Consider the following 23868-nt stretch of genomic DNA (forward strand, 5'->3'; position numbering starts at 1 on the left):
ACTCAATGAAGCTATCCTGCATAGCCCCATGAAAAGGTAGTATCAAGTGTTCAATGTATTAAAAAAAATGATCTTTGTTTGTCTGATTATAGAAGTGTGATCCTTTTTTTCCTCTCAAACACATTTTCCAAGACCTCTGCCAAAATCCCTAATTGGTGCCAGTCTGTCCTACCAACTTTTTTTCAGTTTTTCTTATTATCACTTTATTTTTGGCATTTACATTTTCCAGCTGATGCTGAAATAGCTGATGCTATGCAATTCTTTTGCTTCGTACACTTAGGCTTAAGTGGCTGCATAGAACAGCTCCTTGCACAGCCATGAGCTAATGGCAGGGCAAACTGTGACTGTGAACTTCAAACATCTCTGTACAAAGCTTGCCAATTACAAAGAGAACATACAGTTCCATGAGAAAATTATGCCTGGCTTTTTGTAAACATCCTTGGCTCCTCAATCATGGTGTGGGACTGTGAGTTGTACAAAAGGATCCTGGCTTGACTCCAGACAACGATGAGACAAACTACGGAAGTAGTAAACATCCATTTCAGGATAATCTTTGTGGCTAAATGGCTTTATCTTTGATGACTACTAAGACTGATTCCTTTTGAAAGTGAAAATCAGCCATAACTGGTGTTGATTGAGCTATCCTAGTATAAAATTGGTGCAAGGAGAAGAAGAATTAGATACAAAATTTGTAATCTGCTTCCCAGAAAAATGTGAAACAAATTATTGAATAAAATTTATACAGATTGCAGAGCAGACAACAGATAGCCAGTGACACACGTAGGGTGCAATTCTTCTTACTCTAAATTCAATTCTTGAAATACTTCTGATGATTTGAGCCTTAAAAATCCATATTTTTCTCCACTGACAGTGATACACATCTGGAATAATCAGTATAGATGCAGAAATCTACATTGCAGATGTCTACAATTAGACAAAGTGAATCCTACAGCTAAATGCATTTCCAGAGATGTGGAATATTAACACACAAATGAGTAACATTTCCCAGTTATGATGATTTTTTCTTTGCCTTGAAAAGCAGTAGCCATGGAGAACTCGCTGGCTGGTTCCACTCCTCCTGCTGCTTTTGCTGGCACAGCGTTACACTGCCAAGCAGCACTCTATCAAGACTGTCACTGAACTTCACGAGGCAGTGACAATTATGTAGATGCTACTGATAATAACTAAGTGATGCCTGTAACAAGTTTACTGTGCCACCAATCAGTACATTATTCTTTCACAGTTTACTGTGTAAACTTGAAGTTAAAACTGGTATAACAATGTGCTACAATTAAGTGAATCATGCATTCAAAATATAGGAGTATTAAGCTGAGCTCAACATTCACAACAAAACTGAATTCTATGCAATGGCTAAGCCTTTATAATTTAAAGAGCATATTCCACCATTTCATATGAATATACTGGAAATGATATTAATGTTTACCAAGACAACAGCAGCTGCAGGTCCAACGAAAGCATAAAGTAGCCCTCCTTCAAGAGACAGCCAACAGCTAGAAAAAACATTAGAGAAGAACTAACACAAATTAAAAATAAGTATAACAGATTGACAAGGAAGCATTAATAATTGCTACAGCATACGCTTGTTCTGTTTTATGCTCAATCAATATGTAGAGATAGAGACACAGAGAAGATAATTAAATTACTTAGTTGGTATGATGGTGTAGACAGTTGAAAAGTGATTTCCATTACCAATTGCTAATGTTTCAAAAGTTTAAATGCAAATTTTACATATTCTGAAATCTATTATGAACATTATGTAAAATAAATTTGTTAATCCTTGCCAAATATTCTCTCACCATGTGTGATGAGTTAAATGAACAGGACTTGCCTATCTATAGAACATCTGACAGATGAATACTTAAAACAGTGAATGGTCAAATACTAATAAAATGGAACTTGATTAAAACCACGTTTCTATATATTTTCACTTAAGTCATTTAAGAACTGCTGTTAAGACTAGATCATACAGACAACATTCCTGTCAAAGAAAATTCATGATATATGGTTTAACCACTCTATATTCTCTGGAATATTTTGCAAACAATTTAAATGCATATTTTAAAGCATATGAAAACTGTGTTTTCTGGTGAGCTATTCATCTTGCAGACATTATCACACTGCATCAGAGCTTTCACTGAAAACCATCAGATTTCCAAACACAGAGCGCTTACACATTCAAATTCTAAATATTTGATACACCATGATGTAAAGCTTTACATATCTGCAAAAGATCAGGAGCTTCACACACTGAAGTAAATGCAGCTGTGCTATTTTCTCAGTGATTACATATTCAAAGAATTGCATGTTTATTTGAATGCGTGATCACACCTACATATAAGAAAATTCAAATATATGCATTCAAACAATTAACTTGGATCTCACATTCAGAAACATTCACATCAGAACCATACATATTTTATCTAATTTCCAGTGCTCTTTTTGTGCTTTTGAAAACAACGTAAAGTAAATGCAAATGCATCGTAATAGTCTGTTACGGCTGGAATTTCAACTGCAAAGAATAAAACTGTTTCCCATTGCAGTGAAGACGTGAAATCTGCCTCATGAACCCAGCTGCATCAAGGTGCTAAATACTGGAAAAATAAACTGATATAAATAATTTATATCTCATTCACTGTTAAAAAGGTAATAAACACCAAGCTAGTCTATATTCCCCCACCCCCCAAAAAAGAAAACAATTAACATTTTTGTAATTTTTGTAAAGTCTAAGAAAAATGCTTCCAAAATGTAATGCAATTTTAAATTTCTTTTTTTTTCAAAAACCTTACATTATTTGTTATGAGAGACTGAGAACACGACCTTCTGAGAACGGATGTGTTCACAGTGTGTTTCCTTACCAATATTAGTGAAAAGGACTGCTGTACATAACTAAAACCTATAATTTAAATGTTCAAAATTTTTTAGTAAATAGAAACAACAATCCATGAAAACTGTTGACTTATTTTGACTTATAATTTCAACTACCTGTTCTGAATAAAATGTCAGTGGTTTCTTTTAATACAAAGGAAAATGTTTTAGCCACAAAAGTCTTTAAGACAAGGAGAGAATTCTCCCTTATACCCTCAATGAAAAAGGTTGTTCAGAAGAGTGACTTCCATTTAGAAACAGGACTAGAAGAGGTTGTATTCTTTTTTTTTACAGTCTGAATTTTCAGCAATTAGGATTTTCAACAATCTAATGTGATTTTTTACAAAGTTCCAAATATCTGCCAATCAATGTCTCTGAAATGCACTTTCCCCAACTTTTTCCTCAGAAGAATTTTGAAGACAGACTTTCATGTTCTTTCTTATACTACAAGGCAATTGCTGCCAACTCTTTTAGCATTTTTCATTCTTCTCTTTTTCTTTGATCTAATAGCTTTTCTTTTCTTTTCTTTTTTTTTTCCCCAAAGCTTCATAGTTGTTTTTATTGTGTTCTGCAATTCTGTCTTCTTTCTCACTGCCCTTCACATGCTGGAAGCCATATAAATTGATTAGTATAAGAGCATCTACTAGTGGTTTTATGGGGCCCTGTTGCATGGTCATAAAATTCTGCTGAGTGATGAAGCATCTGTAGACTTGCTCCTGTGTCCTGCATATCTTGTACATTTTGTAGTGTTTGATGCTCTCTGGGAGAATGGATCCTTCGCTTAGGATCATATAACTATAGCAGAATTTTAAATTTTGCTGATATAACAAATTCTTGAAAGTTATCTGCAGCACTGATTAATATGTCTATCTCACTGTATGTATACATCAGTGGGTCTCACAGGTTTACTAACAGTAACTTACAGTAGTTGTACTTTCATAGCTCTCATCATCTGAGGAGAAGTAGTGAAAATATTTATTAAATCCACAGAAATAGTTGAAAAAAATATCCACGTTTTACACTAATATTTTCAAACAGCTAAAAGCTTGTTACTGTGTTTTTTTTCTTTTTCAAATTATTTTTGGGGTATTCCTTCAGTTTCTGTATTTGCATCGCTACAACTGTCTGTGTGAAATAAAGTTTTTACATGTGGTTTTGAATGTACAGTAATGCAACTGTCTAATAATTATGGCTGAATGAAAAAGACAGAAATCAGATACTGTTATCCTGGAGTTGGGTCAAGTATGAACAATTCAAGCCAACCTCTTTGGCCATACCATACTATGAACCTGGGATCTGTTTCAAAGAACTTTGGGCCTCCCTTTCAGTCAAACTTTCCATGTGGGAGACTGGAATCAACCACTTTATTTTCACTTAATTTTCTCTATTTGGAAATTTTGTTTTGCTTTAGTTTTTGGTTTTTTTTTTTTTTTTTTGTTTGTTTGTTTGTTTGTTTTTGGTTTTTTTTTCAAAAATAGCATCTTAAAAATTAGGAAAATTTTGCAACTGGATGCACTTCTGATAGTGGCATATGTTTAACTGAATGTAGCCAAATGGGCCAAAAATCCAAAAGCAGTTCAAAAGTGCTTTTGAAAATAGCTCTGCTTTCACATGGCCTAACAGTTATAGGCCATAATTCTTCACTGCCTTCTAGAGTGGTGATACGCTGTCCCATATGCTGATAGGATTCCATTCCTTACATTCTTTTCTTTTTACCATTGTGTTGTCAAATGGTAAGAAAATGTTTTTGCAAGTGAAACAAGAGCTGCATTATGATTCCATTTGTTCCATGTACACCTCCTCTTGTGCTTTTGTTCTATGGCACTGTGTCAGCTCATTTTGGACAGGAGAGAAGTTGGTATGTGTACAGAGACCTACTCTATTTCACTTTCCAGGTCACTCTAAATGAAAGATTCGTTGCTTTGTCTGAATATTTCAGTATATCTTCTGTTAAAAATGTATACATCCCAGAGAGGAAGCACGAAGCAATGTTAACTGAAGCAAATAGTTACACATGAATAATTTCAGTAGAGTAAATGCAATGGGATTAATCCCACAAGAGGCAGACCTATATTCCCAATGGGGTCTACACATTGAAATGTCAAAATTCGTAATTCTCACAGCCAAACAGGTACTTCAGTATTGGTCAAGGGACCAAATAATTAAAAAAAGCCAGCATGATGAGAACTTATTTGCTATAAAAATGCCAGAGTAGTACATTCTCAATATAATTCCCGAAAGGTACCTAAGATGTTTTTATCACTAATGATTCCCAGCTGTAATTGCTGTCCTGTACTTAAGAACATCAGTTAGATAAGCCATTCCTTATTAACAAAATGCAAGGCACATAGTGTCACAATTCAAAACTAAAGAGCTCAGTGGCTAGAGCAGGTAATCAGGAGAAGATTTGGAGCTTACCCACCTGAAGAAAGGGCTTGAAGCCCCCTCTGCTATGTACCGCAAAGGTGGGACAAATGGCAGGTAGGGGGAACCCTGATCTCACCTAGTGATGATGCTCAGGAGAGTAATTAAATATTCACCAAAGCAAGAACTTGACCTAACTCATCCACATCTCTGATGAATGTCCTCATTTGCAGGCTGCAGAGTCATATTTCCTCTCCTGCTGTCCAGACACATACTTAATTTCTTAGGCAACATGAGGAGAGCTGCAAATGGGAAGACTGAAGGAAAGGTACCCCGATACATAATGTCTCAGTGGTAAGAAGATTCTGTGGGAAGGAGAGAGACTCGGGCCAACCTCCTTTGGCTGGGAAGAGCAGACTAGCTGAGGTGTGACTTTTCCAGGGTGCTAAATATGCACTGTAACCAGGCAGGTGGTTAAATAAAACCTGTATTAATAATGTGTAAATGGAATACACAGATCTTCTTGCAGTCTCTCACATACAACAGAAGGGTTCAAGAAAAGGGTTGGATCAGGCACTCCAGAAGAGAGGAATGGATGAGAGATATTTGGAGGCTTCTGCTGGGCTTTGGCTTCATGCATCTCAAGGGCACAAAAGGCTAGGAAGCAGCTTACATTGTCAGTGGGCAGAAACCTGGGTGCCGAAGAAATTCTTGCCAGTACAGTTTTAGATGTGTTTAGATTTTGGCAAAGATTAACCAGAACATTTAAGGCTCTCTTTTGTAAATTTCCATAAATGTTAGACATCTAAGTGGACCTAATCCTTAGGGTTTCTAAATGGCTTGCTGCTTCAAATGCTCACAGGAATTCTGCTGATTTTAGTGCAAGACTGGCATAAGGTTTCCTTTTTTGCTTCTGTGGATCACTCAGTGACACTTAGGGCATTTCCACCTGTAGGGGAGGGCCTCCAAACTCGGCTATATGGTTCCTGATGGGTATGAAAGCCCTGTTAATTAAAAATGTAATTTAACATTTCAGACTGACTTACTAGTGAGCTGTTCCATATCCTTTTGTCTTCGTAAAGCCTATTGATATTGCAACAACTAAGGCTGGTAAACCTGGAAAAAAAAAAATCACAAAACAGTAAAAATCATTAGAGGATGATCAAAATACTGCTGTTCTGCCGGGAAAACAAAATTTTCTCAAGCACTGTCAGGGATGTTTTCTGTATTACTTCGATGTATCCAAATTACTGGTACCTTTGATACATCTTAAAGTGAACTAATAACAGTCTTCATGAAATTCAGTGAATGATTTTTGCTATTCTATTTTTATTTCTTAATATTATACAACTGGGCTCAATGCTTCTAAAATGATGTTAAAAAATATTTATTACAGAATGCCAAAATAAACACCAGCATGTCTTGAGATAAATGATTATATTGAAGCTAAAGTGGAAGGACTCCTAACCTAGTTTTTCATTTATTAATGCACCATCTACTATCTTTCAAGTTCACTGAGGAAAATGATAATACCCCTGGCATTGTCACTGCATTAAGGGTTTCATTCCAATGACTCTAAGTAAATGAATTTTACAGACTTACCCCATCCAAGGCACAGGAAACGTTTCCTTATGAGCCGTGTCCTAATTTTTCCAGTAACAGCCATATATGACTGCCACGCTTCTGTCAAGACCCAACAGAATGAAGCTAAGAAGAAGAAGTGCAAAAATGCGGTGGTTGTGGTGCAGATGCCCTGCAGGGATCAAAGAGAAGCTCGTGCTGAATACTTAGGGATACTCATTTCTCTTTTCATGTCACAGAGCTGTCATATTCTATCATCTTGACCTTTATCCTTAACATCAGCTCTCCCTTTATGGTGCAGTTGCCACAAAGAGAGAAAAAAAAAGATGTTGGTTTGGATTAGGCAGAAGACTTTGGACTATTTTCTACAGCACTGAGTATGCAGAACAGGAAGGAAGAACACAAAATAAATCATACGAACAGATTTTTCTCTACATCTTTAGTTTGACTGGGGATTTCCAAAATGATGTAGTGGTGAAAAAACAGATTCTAAAATTTCATAGAGCTAAATAAAAGAAACTTGGGTATACAAATGCTCCTAATTGCCAGTTGCATTTGCTTTACCTCCACACAGAAGGATATAAACTCTAAATCTGAATTTTTGGCTCTAGATTAAGCTTAATTTATCTGTTTTTACACATAAATCTGATAGAGTGTTAACCTACTAGAATATACTGCCTGAAATCTTTTTAGTCGGGTTTAAGTATCATAACCTTACCAATTACTTTGGATATTGTTTTTTATGGGTGTCAGACATTTGTCATCTGAAAAGTATTTTGAGTGCATGCAGTCAGCTCTCCTTTGTCACTGTAGCCCTTAATTAAACTTGATGTTGTCACTTATATAAACGAGCTTGCCTCTTTCTTGAAATAAATTATGATCTACCCTTCACTGTGTTGCTTGAAATGCCAGTTGCAGGCTATAAAGTAAGTGTGCATTGTACCACTGCATCAAACCCAAACCAGAAATATTGAGAATAAAGTCCTCATCACAATTTAAAGTGTCAACATCACATCAATTGAACAATTTCACACCCAATATTAACAACGCAAGATCACAATTCAGAAGAGTGGATGTGACGATTATTTCTTTATGCAACATACACAACTGATAGCTGATATTAAATGAATATAAGAAAAGACTGGACAAGTTTTTACTAAAATCCCAGTTCAGAAAAAATATTGAATCAAGGCTGGTAGTTATGAAAGTTTGGAAAAGATAATACGTATATAACACCAGACTTGCATTTTAGTTCATTTTATATTCTTTATTAGTTTCATATTGTGTTGCTTTGAAATTTCTACTGTACATTTTCCCAGATTCTTACCTTCTTGCATCAAATACATAGTTTTACCTTTTATCAACCTCAAAAGTTTCAAAAGGTTATGTACTTAAAGACTCAATCATTTCATTTCCTGCTACAATTTTACAGATATGACAAACACCTTGCCTCATAATGCTGGATCAAATAACCTATTTAAGTTGGGGGCAGGGGAGTAGGCAGTGTTTCTAAATTACTGTATGCAACATAATTATTATGTTTAAAAAGTGAAATGTAGACTGGAGAAAACAACAACAACAACAACAAAAGACCAGATCCTGAAAATGCATTAGTCATTTAATCTTAGATTTGTCTTTATTTTTCACATTCAGATGTCCCCAATGTATTTGAATTCACAAAATCTATCCTGTTAAAGCCTAACTGATAACAGCACTTCCTGTATACGATAAATACTTATTTAAGATGAAGGCTATGCAGCAAAATGCACAGTAAGCATTATAGAAAATACAGAAATGTTCTTTCATTTACTCATTGGCTCATTTGTTTTGACTTTCTATGGTGCAATCTCATTTGCCTTTCCATCAATGTTTTTGTTAAAACTGGCATGTGCTACATGTTGGAACTACAATTTGACAAGAAATGACTTTTCAGGAACAGTGTAGAATCTTTTAGGAAGAAGTTGAAGAGTTAAAACACTTGAAAAAATGCAAATATGTTATTTGTCTTATAAATAAGCAAATATGAACAAAACCTGAACTGTTTTGGTGAAATCAGTGTTAACACTTATGGATGACTGAGTATAGATTGCAAGATTTAGCTCATTTTTTATCCACTGTATTGAAAGAAAGACAGATGATGATAATCTGATATAAATGTGGACATGGCTTTGTGGAAGAAAGAAGCGTGATGAAAATGTTAATGATCATGTTGATCACAAAATGAGAAGACAGAAGCAAGTTTTATTAAAAGCAATCTGTGTTCTAGCTGAAATATACCACTGCTGATTATAACTAACTCTTCTGAATGGCAGATGGGGTTCTAATGAACACTGATGGTAAGTCATGTAACAGCATATTTGTATCGCATACTATCAGAAAGATGCAAAACAGCCTCAAAACATCACCTAACTACCACTGCTGGATATGTTGACAGAATCATGTGAAGGCACTGCTTGAAATGAATTCAGCATCCCTCCATCCTCAGCAAGAGAACCAGCCCTGGCAGCTGGTACATGCCCAGGTATAGGCACAGGCTCAGCACTTTTCATCAGTACCCCCTGGAATCCTGGCTTTTAAGTAATGCTGTATTCTTACTCTTTGATAAACAAAAAAACAAACCACAACATGCTATGTCTGGGAAAATAATGTATCTGGGATGCAGATACATTATTTTCCAAACAGAAAAAATAATTCATTTTCACCAAAGGCCATCATTAAATTGGGTATTATCTCTAGCAAGAGAGCCATAATTTTACAAGTACTTTATTCTTATTTATTTTTCTCTTTCTCACCAGGCCCTGGACTACTCCCAGGCTCCTCCCTCTCCTTTTCTGTTTTGGCAAAGGATCATCACTTGCCCCCCACCCAGCTGCACCTGCAGCCCATAATTTACAAAGCCACAGCATGTCAACCAAGAGATATTTGTACACATACTCCCCAATTTCTTATTTGCTTTTAATTCTAGTATATTAAAACTCACCAATTTAATTACCTGTGCTGAGAGCCTTTCAACTTGAAACAAAATTAATTTTAACAGCATAATTTATTCTCACTTTCTTCAGTTTCTGAAATGAAGTTGGCTGTTACACTAACCTCTTCTTCCTCCCATAGCTCCTGTTCTCAGCTCCCCAGATTTAATTCTAATTATAAGTGGGAGAAAGGAGCTTTTCTGTCCTCAGAAAGCACAATTTCATGAGCTTTAATTGAGCTTCAAGTGTTTAGCTAGCTTGAATATCTAAGTAAGAACAAATCATCTCTTCTTCATAAACAATATATTATTAAAAGCAAAGCTCACATCAGGCTTCAAATTATTTCCTTCTTTCATTCTTGTAAGGGAGAAAAGTAAAATACAACAGTAATTCCAATCTACTTATTCTAGAGTTTAATATTTGCAACGTAATAATGATAAGTAATACTGAGAACAGTTATCTATTTCCAGGACCTACAGAAACAGATCATGAGTATATTCTGAAAATCAGCATTTGTCACAATTTCTGATTTTTTTTTTTTTTAATAAAAGAGCAAATCTTCCACACAAAGACAAAGAGGTTTACCTGATTTTTCTTCTTGCCCTGAAAGGGGTTCTTTTTTCTACAGCAAACTAGTTGCCTGTCTCTACATTCTGATAAATGTCTTAAGAATCAAAACAACTGGAAAATAAATGCAAAAAATGCAATCTATATTCTTGATAACAAAGTGAGTAGGACTAAAATCCACTCAGCTGGAATTTGTTGTAAAAAGATATAGGAATTAGTATAAACTCATGAAAATAATTAAATTTCATGGAGATTAAAAATTTAGCTCTAAACAGATAAATGGGTGCTAATTTTATTCTTATGAAGTCAGACCATGGACTGAATACACAAACAGGAAACACTTCAAGAGCACAATGAAGAAACAATGAAACAAAGAATAATGAAAACAAAGACAATGCAAAGACGACAGCAAAGAACAGAAACATAACTTCTTGCTAAAGCTGGCATTCAGTGATTCGTTTTTTGTGACCCTCAAGTCCTTAAACAGGCATAGAACAACTTATTTTTTCCGTGTTCATGCTAAATGAATCAATCTATAAGGGAAAATACTATATAATTCTCTATTTATTTGCCTTCTTTACTGACTTTTTTTAACTGACTTGAACAACAGAATATCTTTGTCTTAGGAATGAAAAACACTGTCACACTACAGTAATAGCACATACTGCTCAGATAATACTAAGATTAAGTATAATTAAGTATATACTAAGTATATACTAAGATAATACTAAAGAATAGATACTATTTTCTAGAGTAAAGTACCACAAAGCACTAGATGAACTTTCAGAAACTGTGAGACAAACAAGCAGGGACTTGCATTGCAAGATTGTGCTTTAGGAAGAGGGAATATATTTCAACAGTAAATACGGCAAGTATGGCTGTCTCTTCAGTTTCACTTTCCAAAATTGTTAATTTCCTAAATGTTTGCGAAATCATAGCTGCGGACTTTCAGGTTTCCCTTTCAGGTTAATCCTTTCCAGAATTATTAATAAAACTTGCACCACAAAACTTTGAGGGTAATATTTAGATTAAAAAAATTGCACGTTCTTTTCTTTTTCTGCACTGGCATACTTCTAATATCACTTATTCAAGCAAGGAAAACAGGAAATCTGAAACCCATATTGGAAATATCACTCTAATGTAAAGAGTTTGTTCTAAAATCATTGAATCATCTAAATTGGAAAAGACCTTCAAGATCATTAAGCCCAACCATCAATCAGACTTACTGAGTCCCCTCCCTAAGCCATGTACCATGATGTCACATCCACACATGGAATATCTCTAGGAATGAGGACTGCATCACTTCCTTGGGCAGCCCATTCCAATGTTTGAATACCTTATCTGTGAGATAATGTTATTCATACTTCTAACTCAACAGTTGCAAAGCTACTTTAATTAACTTATACACAAACTTTTTGATATTCTAAAAATCTCCTCCACTGTCCTTAATATCCAATGGTTCAAGATTTAACATCACTACGTTATGTTCTGATATCTTTACATGATAACCTAAAATAATTAGCATTAGACTTCATGAACATTTATGTGAGAGATTTGCATGGCTAACTAATGTATTGCAAGATTTTGCATGGTACACGATAATGTGAATGGTAACCTTTACTTGGAATTTTGGAGCAATTTAATTTTTTAGTACAACAGCTGTAGTTTATGAATATTTACGCATTCACCTCCATAGAAGTTATAAAGGATAATTGAGGACAATCAATTTTTCTTCTTCTACTCAACCATGTTTTTTTTCACAACAAATAAGATGACTTTCTAGGTTCTGAGACAGTTTGCTTAAAAATGACCCACTTTCTGTAATTCCTTTAATTTATGGCTACAATCTCATAAAGAATATCTTTATTAACAGCATCAAAATTCCACAGGCAGATGCATTCAGTACTGAGTTTTCATTACTTTTTTTTTTTTTTTTGGGGGGGGGGAGGAGGCATTTTGTATGAATTATCACAAATGTTGTTAAAGTTGGGACTACTACATGTGCAGCACAATCTGTTCAGCTGTTGTGGTTTAAGGTTTGTTTTTCTGTCACATCTGATCTTCTGTTCTAGATGGAGAGCAGTGAGGAATGGTGTCCCACAGGGGTCAATGCTGGGGCCAATACTCTTCAATATCTTCATCAATGACATTGACAGTGGGGTCAAGTGAACCCTCAGCAAGTTTGCTGATGACACCAAGCTGTGAGGTGAGGTTGACACACCAGAGAGACAGTATACCATCCAGAGGGACCTAGACCAGGCCCAGGTGAACCTAATGAGGTTCAACAAAACCAAATGCAAGATCTTTCACCTGGGTTAAGGCAACTCTCACAACAAATACAAGCTGGGGGATGAAAGGACTGAGAGCAGTTCTGCCAAAAAAGACCTGGGGTACTGGTGTATGGCAAGCTGGACATAAGCCAGCAATGTGTGTCCTTGCAGCCCAGAAAGACAACTGCATCCTGGGCTGCATCAAAAGAAGTATGGCCAGCAGGTTGAAAAAGGGGATCATGTGCTCTGCTCTGTGCTGGTTAGGCTTCATCTGGAGATGTGAAGTTTACTTCAATGCTTACTTCAAAAGTAGCTTTGAAATACACCCCTCATGAGGAAAGCAGTCACAATCTTTATCCGCAGTTGTGACAAATGAGATCAGTCAGAACGTCTCTTATTTTTCACATAATACAGCAACACAGGTTCTGTTTGTACCTGATTTACAAATAATATGCAGTCACCCCTATCCCTCATATCAGTAACCTCTGCATTTTAATTTTATGCCATGTAGCAATACTTTGGCATCCCTCTGTTACTTCTATAGAAAGAAGTGCTTTTTTTTTTTTTTTTTAACCCAAATTCCTCTGCTGGCCATTATTCTTTTCCAGACCTTAAAATGCACATAGTACAAAATCATAGAATCACAGAATTGCCAGGGTTGGAAGGGACCTCAAGGATCATGAATCTCCAGCCCCCCTGCCACACGCAGGGCCACCAACCATCCCACCTAATGCTAGACCAGGCTGCCCAGGGCCCCATCCAATCTGGCCTTGAACACCTCCAGGGATAGGGCATCCACAACCTCTCTGGGCAGCCTGTTCCAGTACCTCACCACTCTCTCTGTAAAGAACTTCCCCCTGATGTCCAACCTAAATTTCCCTTCCCTCAGCTTAAAACCTTTTCCCCTTGTCCTGCTGTCACTCACCCTTTCAAAGAGTTGATTCCCCTAAAAAATCATTCCATTAACCAGATATGAGGGGATATTCTACTATTTTTGGCATAGAAGAGTGTTTGTAAAAGTTCATTTTTGCACCTGAAAATCTTCCTTTCACTGTCTTATGTCAAAACCTGTCTACAGTAGTAAAAACAACAGCATCCTTTATGTGCTGGAATGTGAGCATGTGATCCATGCCAATTAATTGTTAGTGTATTCCTTGCCATAGTTTTGACATGAGCCAAAAGGTGTTCTCTCAGGCCAAGCTCAACCACAGATTGAAGGAGAGCCTGGGGTAGGATCTCTGCCCTCTAGTCAACCAGCAGGGAGCTCATCTCCTGCCTTGGAGGGCTGAGTTGTGTGCCTGCAAGCCGTCTTGTGCCAGTTTGTCTCAGGGCTATAAAAACATTTGTGGCCAATTGTAGTTACTGGCTTGGACACAGGCAAGAAGTGCTGTTGGATAATGTTAAGCTACTGCTACCATATGAGACAATAAAATCCATTCTGTATTGTTTACAACATTCTCTAGAGGTTGTCACTGCAGCACGCAGGTATATAATATGTTAGCTCAGAATTGCTTTCTTCATGGCATGCTTACTGTAAATTGAAAGCCAGTTGGATGAGAGTTCTCATACACTCACACTCATTTTAGTCATCCTCCCAATTTGGATTGTTATTGCTAGGTTATACGCAAGCAAATGAACTCAGCACAAGCAATATCATAGAACAGGTTAGAGACTAATTTAATTTCTTTGACTGCAAGGCCTGGTAAACCCAGTAAGGGAATCTCTCCCCTTTTTGCCCTGGTGCTGTGAATATGCATATTTTTCTGGACTGTCAGAGAGAGAATGAATAAACAGGATCCTCTAATTTCCCCTAGTTTCTAGGGCTAATTCAAAAGTTAGTACTAAGACTCCCCTTAATTTATTTTGGGCATGATACCAGAAGAATAAGGATGGTAAATATATGAATAGAGGATTATATTCTCATTCTGTATCTTGAATATTTTAAATGCTTACAAAAGTATTGGATGAATAATTTTTCTAGTAAGTGAATATGGTCAATTTCACCTCATGCACTGCTTCTGCTGGTTTTGGTATTAAAAACCTTAAACACGGTAAATGCCAACCATCAGACAAAATAACAGTATGTTAATGATGTATGTCCTTACATGAATGTGTTGTGAAGTTCATGGAGCTTGGAACAGCAGGTGTTCAGACAGAACATAAAAAATGAGAAGTCCTCTATGCCTTTAATTTAAAAATTAAGTGGAAGGCAGAAATTTTTCAGAAAAATTACTTGATAAAAACAGCACTGTGAGGTTCTGCATTTATCTCATCTGAAAGATTTCTTACATTACAGTGGATTTCTCATTTTAAAAAGCATAGATTTGTGGATAGAGCATAATTAGTTTTTTGAATTAATGGGCAAATAAAATCAACCTCATCTTTGAAGAACAGATGAAGTTCTTATGTTCTTGCACATAACAGAGGGTAATGGTATTGTATGATCAGAATTGAGGGTGCAGTCTGAACATAAAGGACTGGATTGGATATGGATGAAAGTGTAATTTCGCTTGAAAAGTCTCTACAAGTGACTGTGACTCATAAGAAAACAGGGAATGCACACTAGCAGAATGGTTGTAGTGCTCTGTCAGAAACAATTCTACTTACTTGGAAAATATGCAAATTAAGATGGAGATTATAGAAAAATAATAAACAGGCTTCACTGATGTTATTTACTCTTTGCTTTTCAGTACAGCAATTTTTCAGAAATTGTTTTTAGACTCTAAACATTTCATACAGTTTAAAATATGGACTGTGCCGTGTGTTCTCATAAATGAAGACAGTTGCTCTTGGCAGGTTTGAAGAGATATAACAGACAACTGTGTTAACACTGAAACAAAAGCTGTTTGGAATATTTAGATGCATTAGCATAAGAATGGCTATACATGTTTGGAGAAGAATGGAGGATACAAGAGCCAACAGTCAATTAGAGTGATGAGCAATTCATGCCAGAGCATTCCAAAGGTCCTGAGTCTTCCTAAGTTTAATTTATTTAAAAGTTCACTGTGGGCACTGTTTGAGTAGCAAGGGGCAGTGAGCCAGGATTGATAATGAAGGGGTGGCTGAGCTAAGCATAAGGGTTACTCATGAGTCAGCAATGACTGCAGCTAAAGAAAAGAGTAGTTTGTAGTTCAGTTGTGAGGGAGGTCCCTATGCAGTTCGCAGAAAAGGAGGATAAAGTGTCTGGGCACTGACAAAGGCAGGGAATCAAAGGTGCTTTGTTGAAGAGATGACGTAACATAAGAGTTAACAATAGGAACAGATAGATTTGCGACAAAAAAGTCTGGTATTTGAGACTTCAGTTTCCTATTGGAGGATTCCAGAGCTCCCAGTGCAAACTGATGTCCTGGTGGAAAAATTACTAGGCAAAACTCCAGATGGGTAGATGGAGAATAGTGATTTGTGTTGGTCCTCAATGATATACTGTTAAAAAACTTAAGAATATATATATATTCTTAAATGTGATCAACACTTGAGTATCTCCACTTTCAGCTTAAATTAGATCATGTTTGTTCAATTTTCAATTTTGATCTAATTTGCTAACAATTAAAGTGCTGTAATTTTAGGGTGTTTCCACAGCAATCAAAATGATGACAAGAGAGAGAAGTTCAACAACAATGCCTGCAGTTGACTTTCACTTAGTCTGACTGTGATAATTATAATCCTGCATATGAAAACAGTCCATCTTCTCATCTAGGATACTGATGCCAGCAAATATTCCTTCTCTCCATTGCTGTAAGAATTCCATCTAATTCCACTGTTAATTGAAACTATTGAAGGAATAGCAGCTTTGCAATGCTATTATAATACTATCATACATAACCTACCTTTATTCTTTTTATGTTTATTTTTTAATCACAGCTGAATATATAGATCCTAAAAGTATTTATTTAAGAAGAATGATAACAGAAAGATCATTTTGCCTGTATGGACATCCCTACATTCAAGCATGCATATTTCTATCTCTGTCTGACCTTCAGTTTTCGTCATTGCATACCATGGCTACTGGGATGTTGACTAATTAGATAATTGATTGCAGTTGGAAAAAAAAGCAACAGTATCCACAATCAAAGAAACAAAGAGGTTGTGACCATGTGTACACAAAAGACTGAAGAGGAATAAGAACAATATGTTAAAAAGTCAATTCATCACTTCATAGCTTCCATTCATAGCTTCCATAGTAAGGTAAAATGTCATTTTTAATTTTTTTTTTAATAAAAAAAATGTGAAACCTCTTACGCTGCTTGTATTTTTGTACTGTCTTCCAGCAAGGAGAAAACTGTGTCAGGTATTAAATTCTCTCAACTCTATTTATCTGCTATGCTAACCAAATGGATAAAAAGTTTGTAATATCAATGAAATGAACAAACAAAAAGATGAAATAATGTGGAATCTTTCACAATGATTTATTTAGTGCGATTGTAAAATTTGTAACTTGTAATTACTAGAGGGACACTGTAACAACCTGTGTATTTGAAAGGAGCAAATAATGAAAAGAGAGACAAGAGGAAGCAGGAGGAATACAAACAGGAATAGCTCTTCCAGCATAATATTTCAAGCCAAATTTCTGAATTAAAGAGACCAGCAACCTTTTTACTGGCCTTGGCTTTCTTGCCTGTATTCATATCTACTCCTTTGACCTTAGCTCAACTCATAGGGAGTCTCTTGATGGATAGAGAGGGATTTCCAAATGAAGAAGGAAATATTTTTTGGAGGAACACTGGACAGCAGGCACAGAGACTTCAGCAAGATAAACTACAGAAAGGACTATTACCTAACAACATGACAGCTTACTGCAGGTGGGTTTCAGATAATGCTTTCAAAGTGATTTGAAGGGCTCCTCCTTAAGATAGATACAGCAGAAAAAGAATGACAGTGTCTCAGAACTGGCTGTTTCAGGGAAACAAATCAGAAAAGCTCCATGATCAGCTTAAAGAAGGTCATATAACCTTCCAGAGCTTCTAAGGTCTGGGTGTATAAGCAGCAACAAGAGGAAGCACACTGCATACAAAACCTCCACTATGGAAACTCATTTAAAATGTACAGTGTAAACATATATTTTTCATATCAAATAAGCTGATCTGAAATTCCAGAGTTTACTTGGGTTATTTAATCTTCAGTTCCACTCATAACAGAAGTGTCCATTCGCACATAGAAATGAAAGAGTTAAACTTAATAAGAAGGTAATTTGTATTCCCTAATGAAGTGTATGAGGTCACTGTGTGAATGAACATTTATCAAAGAGAAGATGAACTTAAATAAAACTATATCTTTATTGCCTCAAGGTTAGTGTTTTGAATTATAACCTTTCTGTGTATGATTTAGACTGCAATCTCCTTGAAAGAGGAGCACCCAGTGCTCTCTTAGTGTTGGTACAGAGCAGCACTCCAGGACACCTGATAGACATGATTGCTAATCACATAATCATTCGGGGTGTTGCCTTGACAGAAACTTAATCCTAATAATGTTTTCTCCCAAAGAGATTTGATATAGCTTTGGATAAGTACAGCAGTGAAAACCTGGTAAGAAAAGGCCAAACACATTTCTTGAAGGCTTGTTTTATATATTACTCAAATGGCAAACAGAAACCCTCAGTTTACAAAAGTGCTAATTTATCTTCACCCCACATATCAGAAGAAGGTCTACTTACCAAAATCTATTGCTGCTTAATAAATTACTCATGTGTTTCAGACTGCCTCTTGTCATCGATTTTAGCTCCAGTTAGCTTTGAGTGTCCTGCTATTTCCTGGTTTGTTCCTTCATTAATATTACCTTCTCAATCCATGGTAGGCACAGCTTCTAAAGATAAATTGTTTTCGACCCCTGAAGGTGGTAATGCTGTGACAGCTTTATGGTAAGTGCTCATTACTAATTATTTTAGAACTACAGTTGAATCAACTTCAGCCAGATAAGGCAGACGTTTTGTGGACTTTTTTTTTTTTTTTTTTTTTTCCCCTCTTCTCCTTTTCCTGTACCTATTTTTAGCCATTGAACAAAGTTAATAAGCATATTTGTGATTATTTATTGTACATTAAGTTGGCTAACTGTAAGATAGCTTCCTTTCTCTGTATGGCACAGAAGCACTGGTTGACTAGTGCTCATAGATCTTTTTAAAAAAATTCTCTAGTGAGAACACTCATTTTAATTACTCAATTGATCTCAATAAACTATCACCATATATGTTTCAAAACCTCTTTTCCACTTTCTTATTCTAAATTAAAAACCATCTAATAATATTTTTTCTCAGTCAAAAATATTACAGAGGTTATAATATTTATAAGAGAATTGCTGCTCAAAAATATGTACATTCTGAACAAGCTGAAATGCTGACAACTTGATTTCTGTCACAGAGCACTTTTTCTTGAAAAAACACACAACAGGATGCAGCAGATCATCTGCAGTTTGGGGTCTGAACACTGGATACATGTGGATCAGTCTTATCTGTGGTCTTTTTAAAAAACTGACTGCTAGTTATTGGGAAAGGTTGTACGAAGTTCTGATCAGGACACAGACAGTGTGATTTACAGTAACTAAAATTGCAAGTCATAGACACAGGATGCTCACTATATTACTTTATGTCTTCAAAACATAACAAAATTGCAACATGGTTCTCAATGCTATAGAATTTGAAGACAGCCAAAGGAATACATGAGTTTAAAATCAGTAAGAGGATAGGCTGACTGCTGAGTCCTTTGGATGCAGTACTGGCTCCAAAAATCTTTAAAATGCTGACTGCAAAAAGATAGGGAGGCATATCAGAGAAAGGATCATTCATTCCCTTCTCTTCCATGCTTCCCTACCTGTCTGCTTAATGTAGACACCACAGCAAATAAGACAGATCACTGAGCTGATCCAGTACTGCTGTTCTTATGATCTAAAGCTAGCAGGTAGCAAAATTACATCAGATAATTTTAAAAATCAGGTCAAATCATGAGGGATAAGAGTTCTGCCTGTGTAAAGAAAATCCCTTTCATCTACGTAGTCATGAAGAACAGACACTACTCTCTTGCTCTATTTAAACAAAGGTTCAAGATCTTCAATACAATTTTTGTGCACATCACCCAAGCCAGCACCACTTTCTTTCACTTCCACATTACCCAGGAATATCATCCTCTCTCCTTTATAGCCATTACCCTTCAGTCTTATCTTTTTTCTTTTTTTTTTTTCCTTCATGAAAGAACATATATTTCAGATTATTACTCTAGATGAAATACTTTGATTATAAATGAGCAGCATTTTATAAAACCAAATTTTTCAGCTCCTATACTGATTTCTCTGTGAATTTAATGGCATTTTGAGGCAGACAGTTTCACAGTTCTCAAGGTGTAGTCCTATTTCCTGCATGTTTTTGTGCATTTTTCATATAGAAACAGAAGAGAGATGCAAACACGTAATGAAACAGAAATGTCTTCCAAATATGGTGAGCTTAGGTATAATGTGCAGTATCAGTGGTACTGTTAAGGTACTGAAAATCCATATATCTGCTACTAGAGTGAGTGAAACTATTAGCTGGCTTGCTGACCTTGCATGTTTTGGGGTTTTTTTTTCTCCCATCTGTACCTGCCTCCCCCAGCTATAACACACCATTCATTAAACATTCATACACAAAGATGAAAACCATATTTTTATGAATAATTGGAGTAATTGAATTCCAATTGTATGTATCTTTCTTGTTTTAAACAACTTTTTCTCAAAGAAATGGAAAGAAACATAGCAGAAAATCTTTGAACCATCTGTTAAAAGGAAAGGCCAAACATAAAGCAAGCAACTACCTACTCTCCTGAGCTCAACAGGTGTTTGTATTCGGATGTGAAGTTTTATCTTTTTATCAATATCTGTCACTCAACAGAATAATGTGAGAACGGCAGAGACGGAGAGATTAAAAAATAACAAAACATAAATAGGCTAAAAAGTGTTGCCATAGAGACCAATTCAGATGTTATAAAAATAGCTTTGTATTGTTGGTATCATTATTTTCTTGTCCAGTATTCTACCTGACTAGAGCAGACAGGCTCAACAAGATCCTCAGAGTCATCCAAAACAAAGTAGCATGTCTAGAGAGGATCTCAAAAGGTGCTTTGAATCTATGGTTACCTGCAAATTTGTATCACTAGATTCAAAAAGCTTAGTAACAAAGCTCTTGGCTTCCAAGAGCTAAGACTTTTGGCATTTTGCAGCTATTTCATTTTGTAGCAGTTTCCTGGCAGTTACATAAAATGCCTTCTTATAAAATTGAAAAGAAAAATGTCCCTTTATAATCACTGAAGTTGTTTCAGTGGTGCTTTGAGATCACTCTTGTTTTGTGTATGCCTTCCATGTGTGTATCTGTGTGTGTATGAGTTAATGAAAGAAGTAGCAGAGATTTTACTCATTTTACACTTTTGTTGCTAATAGAAGCTATTCAGAGTTTTTTTGTTTTTTTGTTTTTTTTTTTTTTTAACAATGGGAATTTGACAAATTGATGAATAGGACATTAATTTAGGATTAATCTTCTTTTAACTGTAATATTGAGTTTTCCAATCAATTTTGATATGAGAATCATTACCCAGTCATTACTGTATGTGCTAGAAACTTTTCTTAGAAACCGACTTTCATAAATGAGTTTCTATTTATTTATTTAGTACAACAAAGAATATTTAGGAAAGGTTTTCAGTCAATAAAATAGATCTCCTAAGAAAAGCATTTTTTGTTACAAGGAAAAAAGGTAGTAACATAAATAAAAAAAGAAAATCCAAGAATTATTCCTGCCTTCCATACTTCCAGTGTCTTAAACCCATTAAGCAAGATTGTGTGAGCCTTGTGTTTGCTTAGCTTATCCTAGCAGTTGGATTGGTTCACTTTGTTCTAATCCTATTTCTCTAGTCCCTGGTTTAAAAACTGCTAAGACGAGTGTACTTACAGATTAGTTACTCCAGAGATGAGGGATTTGAGGTATGTGTTTTATTGCATTAGCAAAGTGATTAGAATTAGTTGAATTGTATCTGCCAAAAAAGGGTGATACATTTTAATGAAAAAATCTTCTTAGTGCTACTGAAACTGAATGGGGGAGATTTTTGCTTTCTGTGGCTTTTTGTACTGGCAAGGAAGTTGTTCACCACAGGAAATTCTAAATCCATGGTACTGACAGACATTTCATCCTCTTCTCCTGTAGTGCTGTGGTTTGGTGAGGTTAGCTTTGCAAGGCTCCTAGAACGCTTACCACTGGGCCTGGGTTGGAGCTTCCATTTGTTGCAGATGGGTTTGAGGGCACAGCTCACCCCAACCAGCAGGTTTCTTGTTCATTATTTCTAGGCAACAGGTATGTTTTGATTTATATTTCTGGTGTGATATTTCTGGGAGCAGTCTGTTTGACCACAAGAAATGAGCTCTATTTATATGAAGTACACAGCTGAAATGGTGGATTGGCAGTAATCTGTGCAGTGGTGTGGAGGACTACAAAATGTAGGAGGGTAAAGAAAATAATCAGAAAGAATTTCTCAAGTGAAGCCCAAATATTAGGTATCTTTGTTTACACTGTCACCCAACACGACACAAGGAGTGGAAAGAAACATTCTATTTAAAAAGGAATAAAGAAAAATAAACCTCACGGCAGTGCTGCACTGTGTTTTAACAGGGAAAGAGGAAACCTGTGAGGAGAACAGCTCCAGATCCCTGCAGCAATGAATTCCAGTTCACAAATGGCTGTGAGATAAAAGCCACTGTGAGGGCCTTGCTTCATCTGGAGACTTCAGCAGTGTCAGTGGCTGGTAGTACAGTGGGGAATATCAGGCAAGTATTCTGATGCATGCCACAGGTGACACTGCTGAAGACCTTATGTGTTAATTCCCAGAGTGAAAAGGAAAGAAAATGATAGAACAAAATATAAAGGACTTGTCATATCTCACATTTTTTCTGCCTAGGCCATTAACATGACGAGACCAAACTTATTGAAAGGTCCCAGGAACATGAGGGAAAAAATAAAGCTTTTAACTGCTGCAGTTCATAGCCTTGCTGAACCCTGAAATACAATGTTAAAAGAAGAAACTAAAGAGACTAATAAAAGACAAGATAGCTTCTAGCATTAGATACACTTGTTTGGCAGAACACTGGCAAGATTTCACCCTAGGAAAAGTGAGGTCTCACAAAGCCTTAAAAAACAGCAACATGGTTTATATTTTAACTGCATAAGAAGAGTTTTTATCAGGCAATATTGAGAAAAGAGAAAGCCACAACTGTGAGAAGACGCTTGTAAGGACAAGCAGAAAAGAACATGTGCTTTTTTTAGCACACGGGGCATTAATTTGAATGCCATTGTCCAAAGCATTATCACAGTCAGATGTCAGTGCAGGTTCCTGGCAAATCCACCTAACTAAATAATCTGTTTCATTGTACACCTATGTCAAAGCCCCTGTCAGAAAGGCATGCATCTGATGGATGCTGCCCATGGATCTTCGCCACCTGAGCATCTCCAAAGCAGTCATTCAGATTGACAAATTGCTGGTGTCTTTCCAGTCTTCTAAAAGAGAACTGGTCATGGCTCAGGCAGCTTCATCTGGAGGTATAAACATTCTAATGTTTGATCAGGATGTGTACCTTTACAGCAGAGAAAATAATGAGTATAGTAAATGAATACATGCACTTTTCAGGCTCAGTAAGCTGACATCTCTCTGAATGAGATATAAATTGGAAAATTCATGAGCACAACACTAGTATACAGGAAATTTAGCTACTTTAAGGCAAACCTCTCCTACCTAGGATGTTTCTATTGTAAGGTGTTACCCCACTAAGACAAATATATGGAGAATTTTCTACGAAGTATTTTTATTTCTTATATTCATGGAACTACTCTTAGAAATGTACAGGGGAAAAAAATAAAACAACAACTGTAAAAATCTTTGTTAAATTTCATAGAGTCATTCAAAAGCAACATTGGTGGGTTGCATGGTCAGTGTGCCATAGACAAAAACTGAACAACTGGAAGAAGACCAGGCACCATATGAAAAGACTGACTGTCTCAAGGGGAAAAGGAGACTTGAGCAGACAGTTTGTTTTTTCTATAGTATTTTAAAACAGGAGGAGCCATCAATAGTCAGAGTTCTTCGGTTTAAAATTATTGCTTGATGTTCTACATTAGAGTTCAAGATTTTGTATCTTTTTTTTTTCTTTTTTTCAGCTCTGTACATACGAGCAAAAGCACTCATAGCAGAGACAACAATCCACTGCTTAAATTAAACAGCTACCAGCAAAGAATA

General features: G+C 36.0%; 1 protein-coding gene across 4 annotated transcripts in view; it reads right to left on the reverse strand.

Moving 5' to 3' along the window:
• Positions 1-23868, reverse strand: part of ADGRB3 (adhesion G protein-coupled receptor B3) — a 453302-nt gene that overhangs the window by 37525 nt on the left and 391909 nt on the right. For all 4 annotated transcript variants that reach the window (XM_090136206.1, XM_031610999.2, XM_090136205.1 and 1 more), the window contains 3 exons: positions 6853-7003; positions 6297-6366; positions 1445-1511 (listed from right to left, as the gene is read on the reverse strand). In XM_090136206.1, coding sequence (XP_089992332.1) covers positions 1445-1511; positions 6297-6366; positions 6853-7003 — 288 coding nt within the window. The remainder of the gene's footprint in view (positions 1-1444; positions 1512-6296; positions 6367-6852; positions 7004-23868) is intronic.

The sequence above is a fragment of the Phasianus colchicus genome, chromosome 2 (assembly GCF_987193195.1).
Source record: "Phasianus colchicus chromosome 2, bPhaCol1.hap1.1, whole genome shotgun sequence".
Lineage (NCBI taxonomy): Eukaryota > Metazoa > Chordata > Aves > Galliformes > Phasianidae > Phasianus > Phasianus colchicus.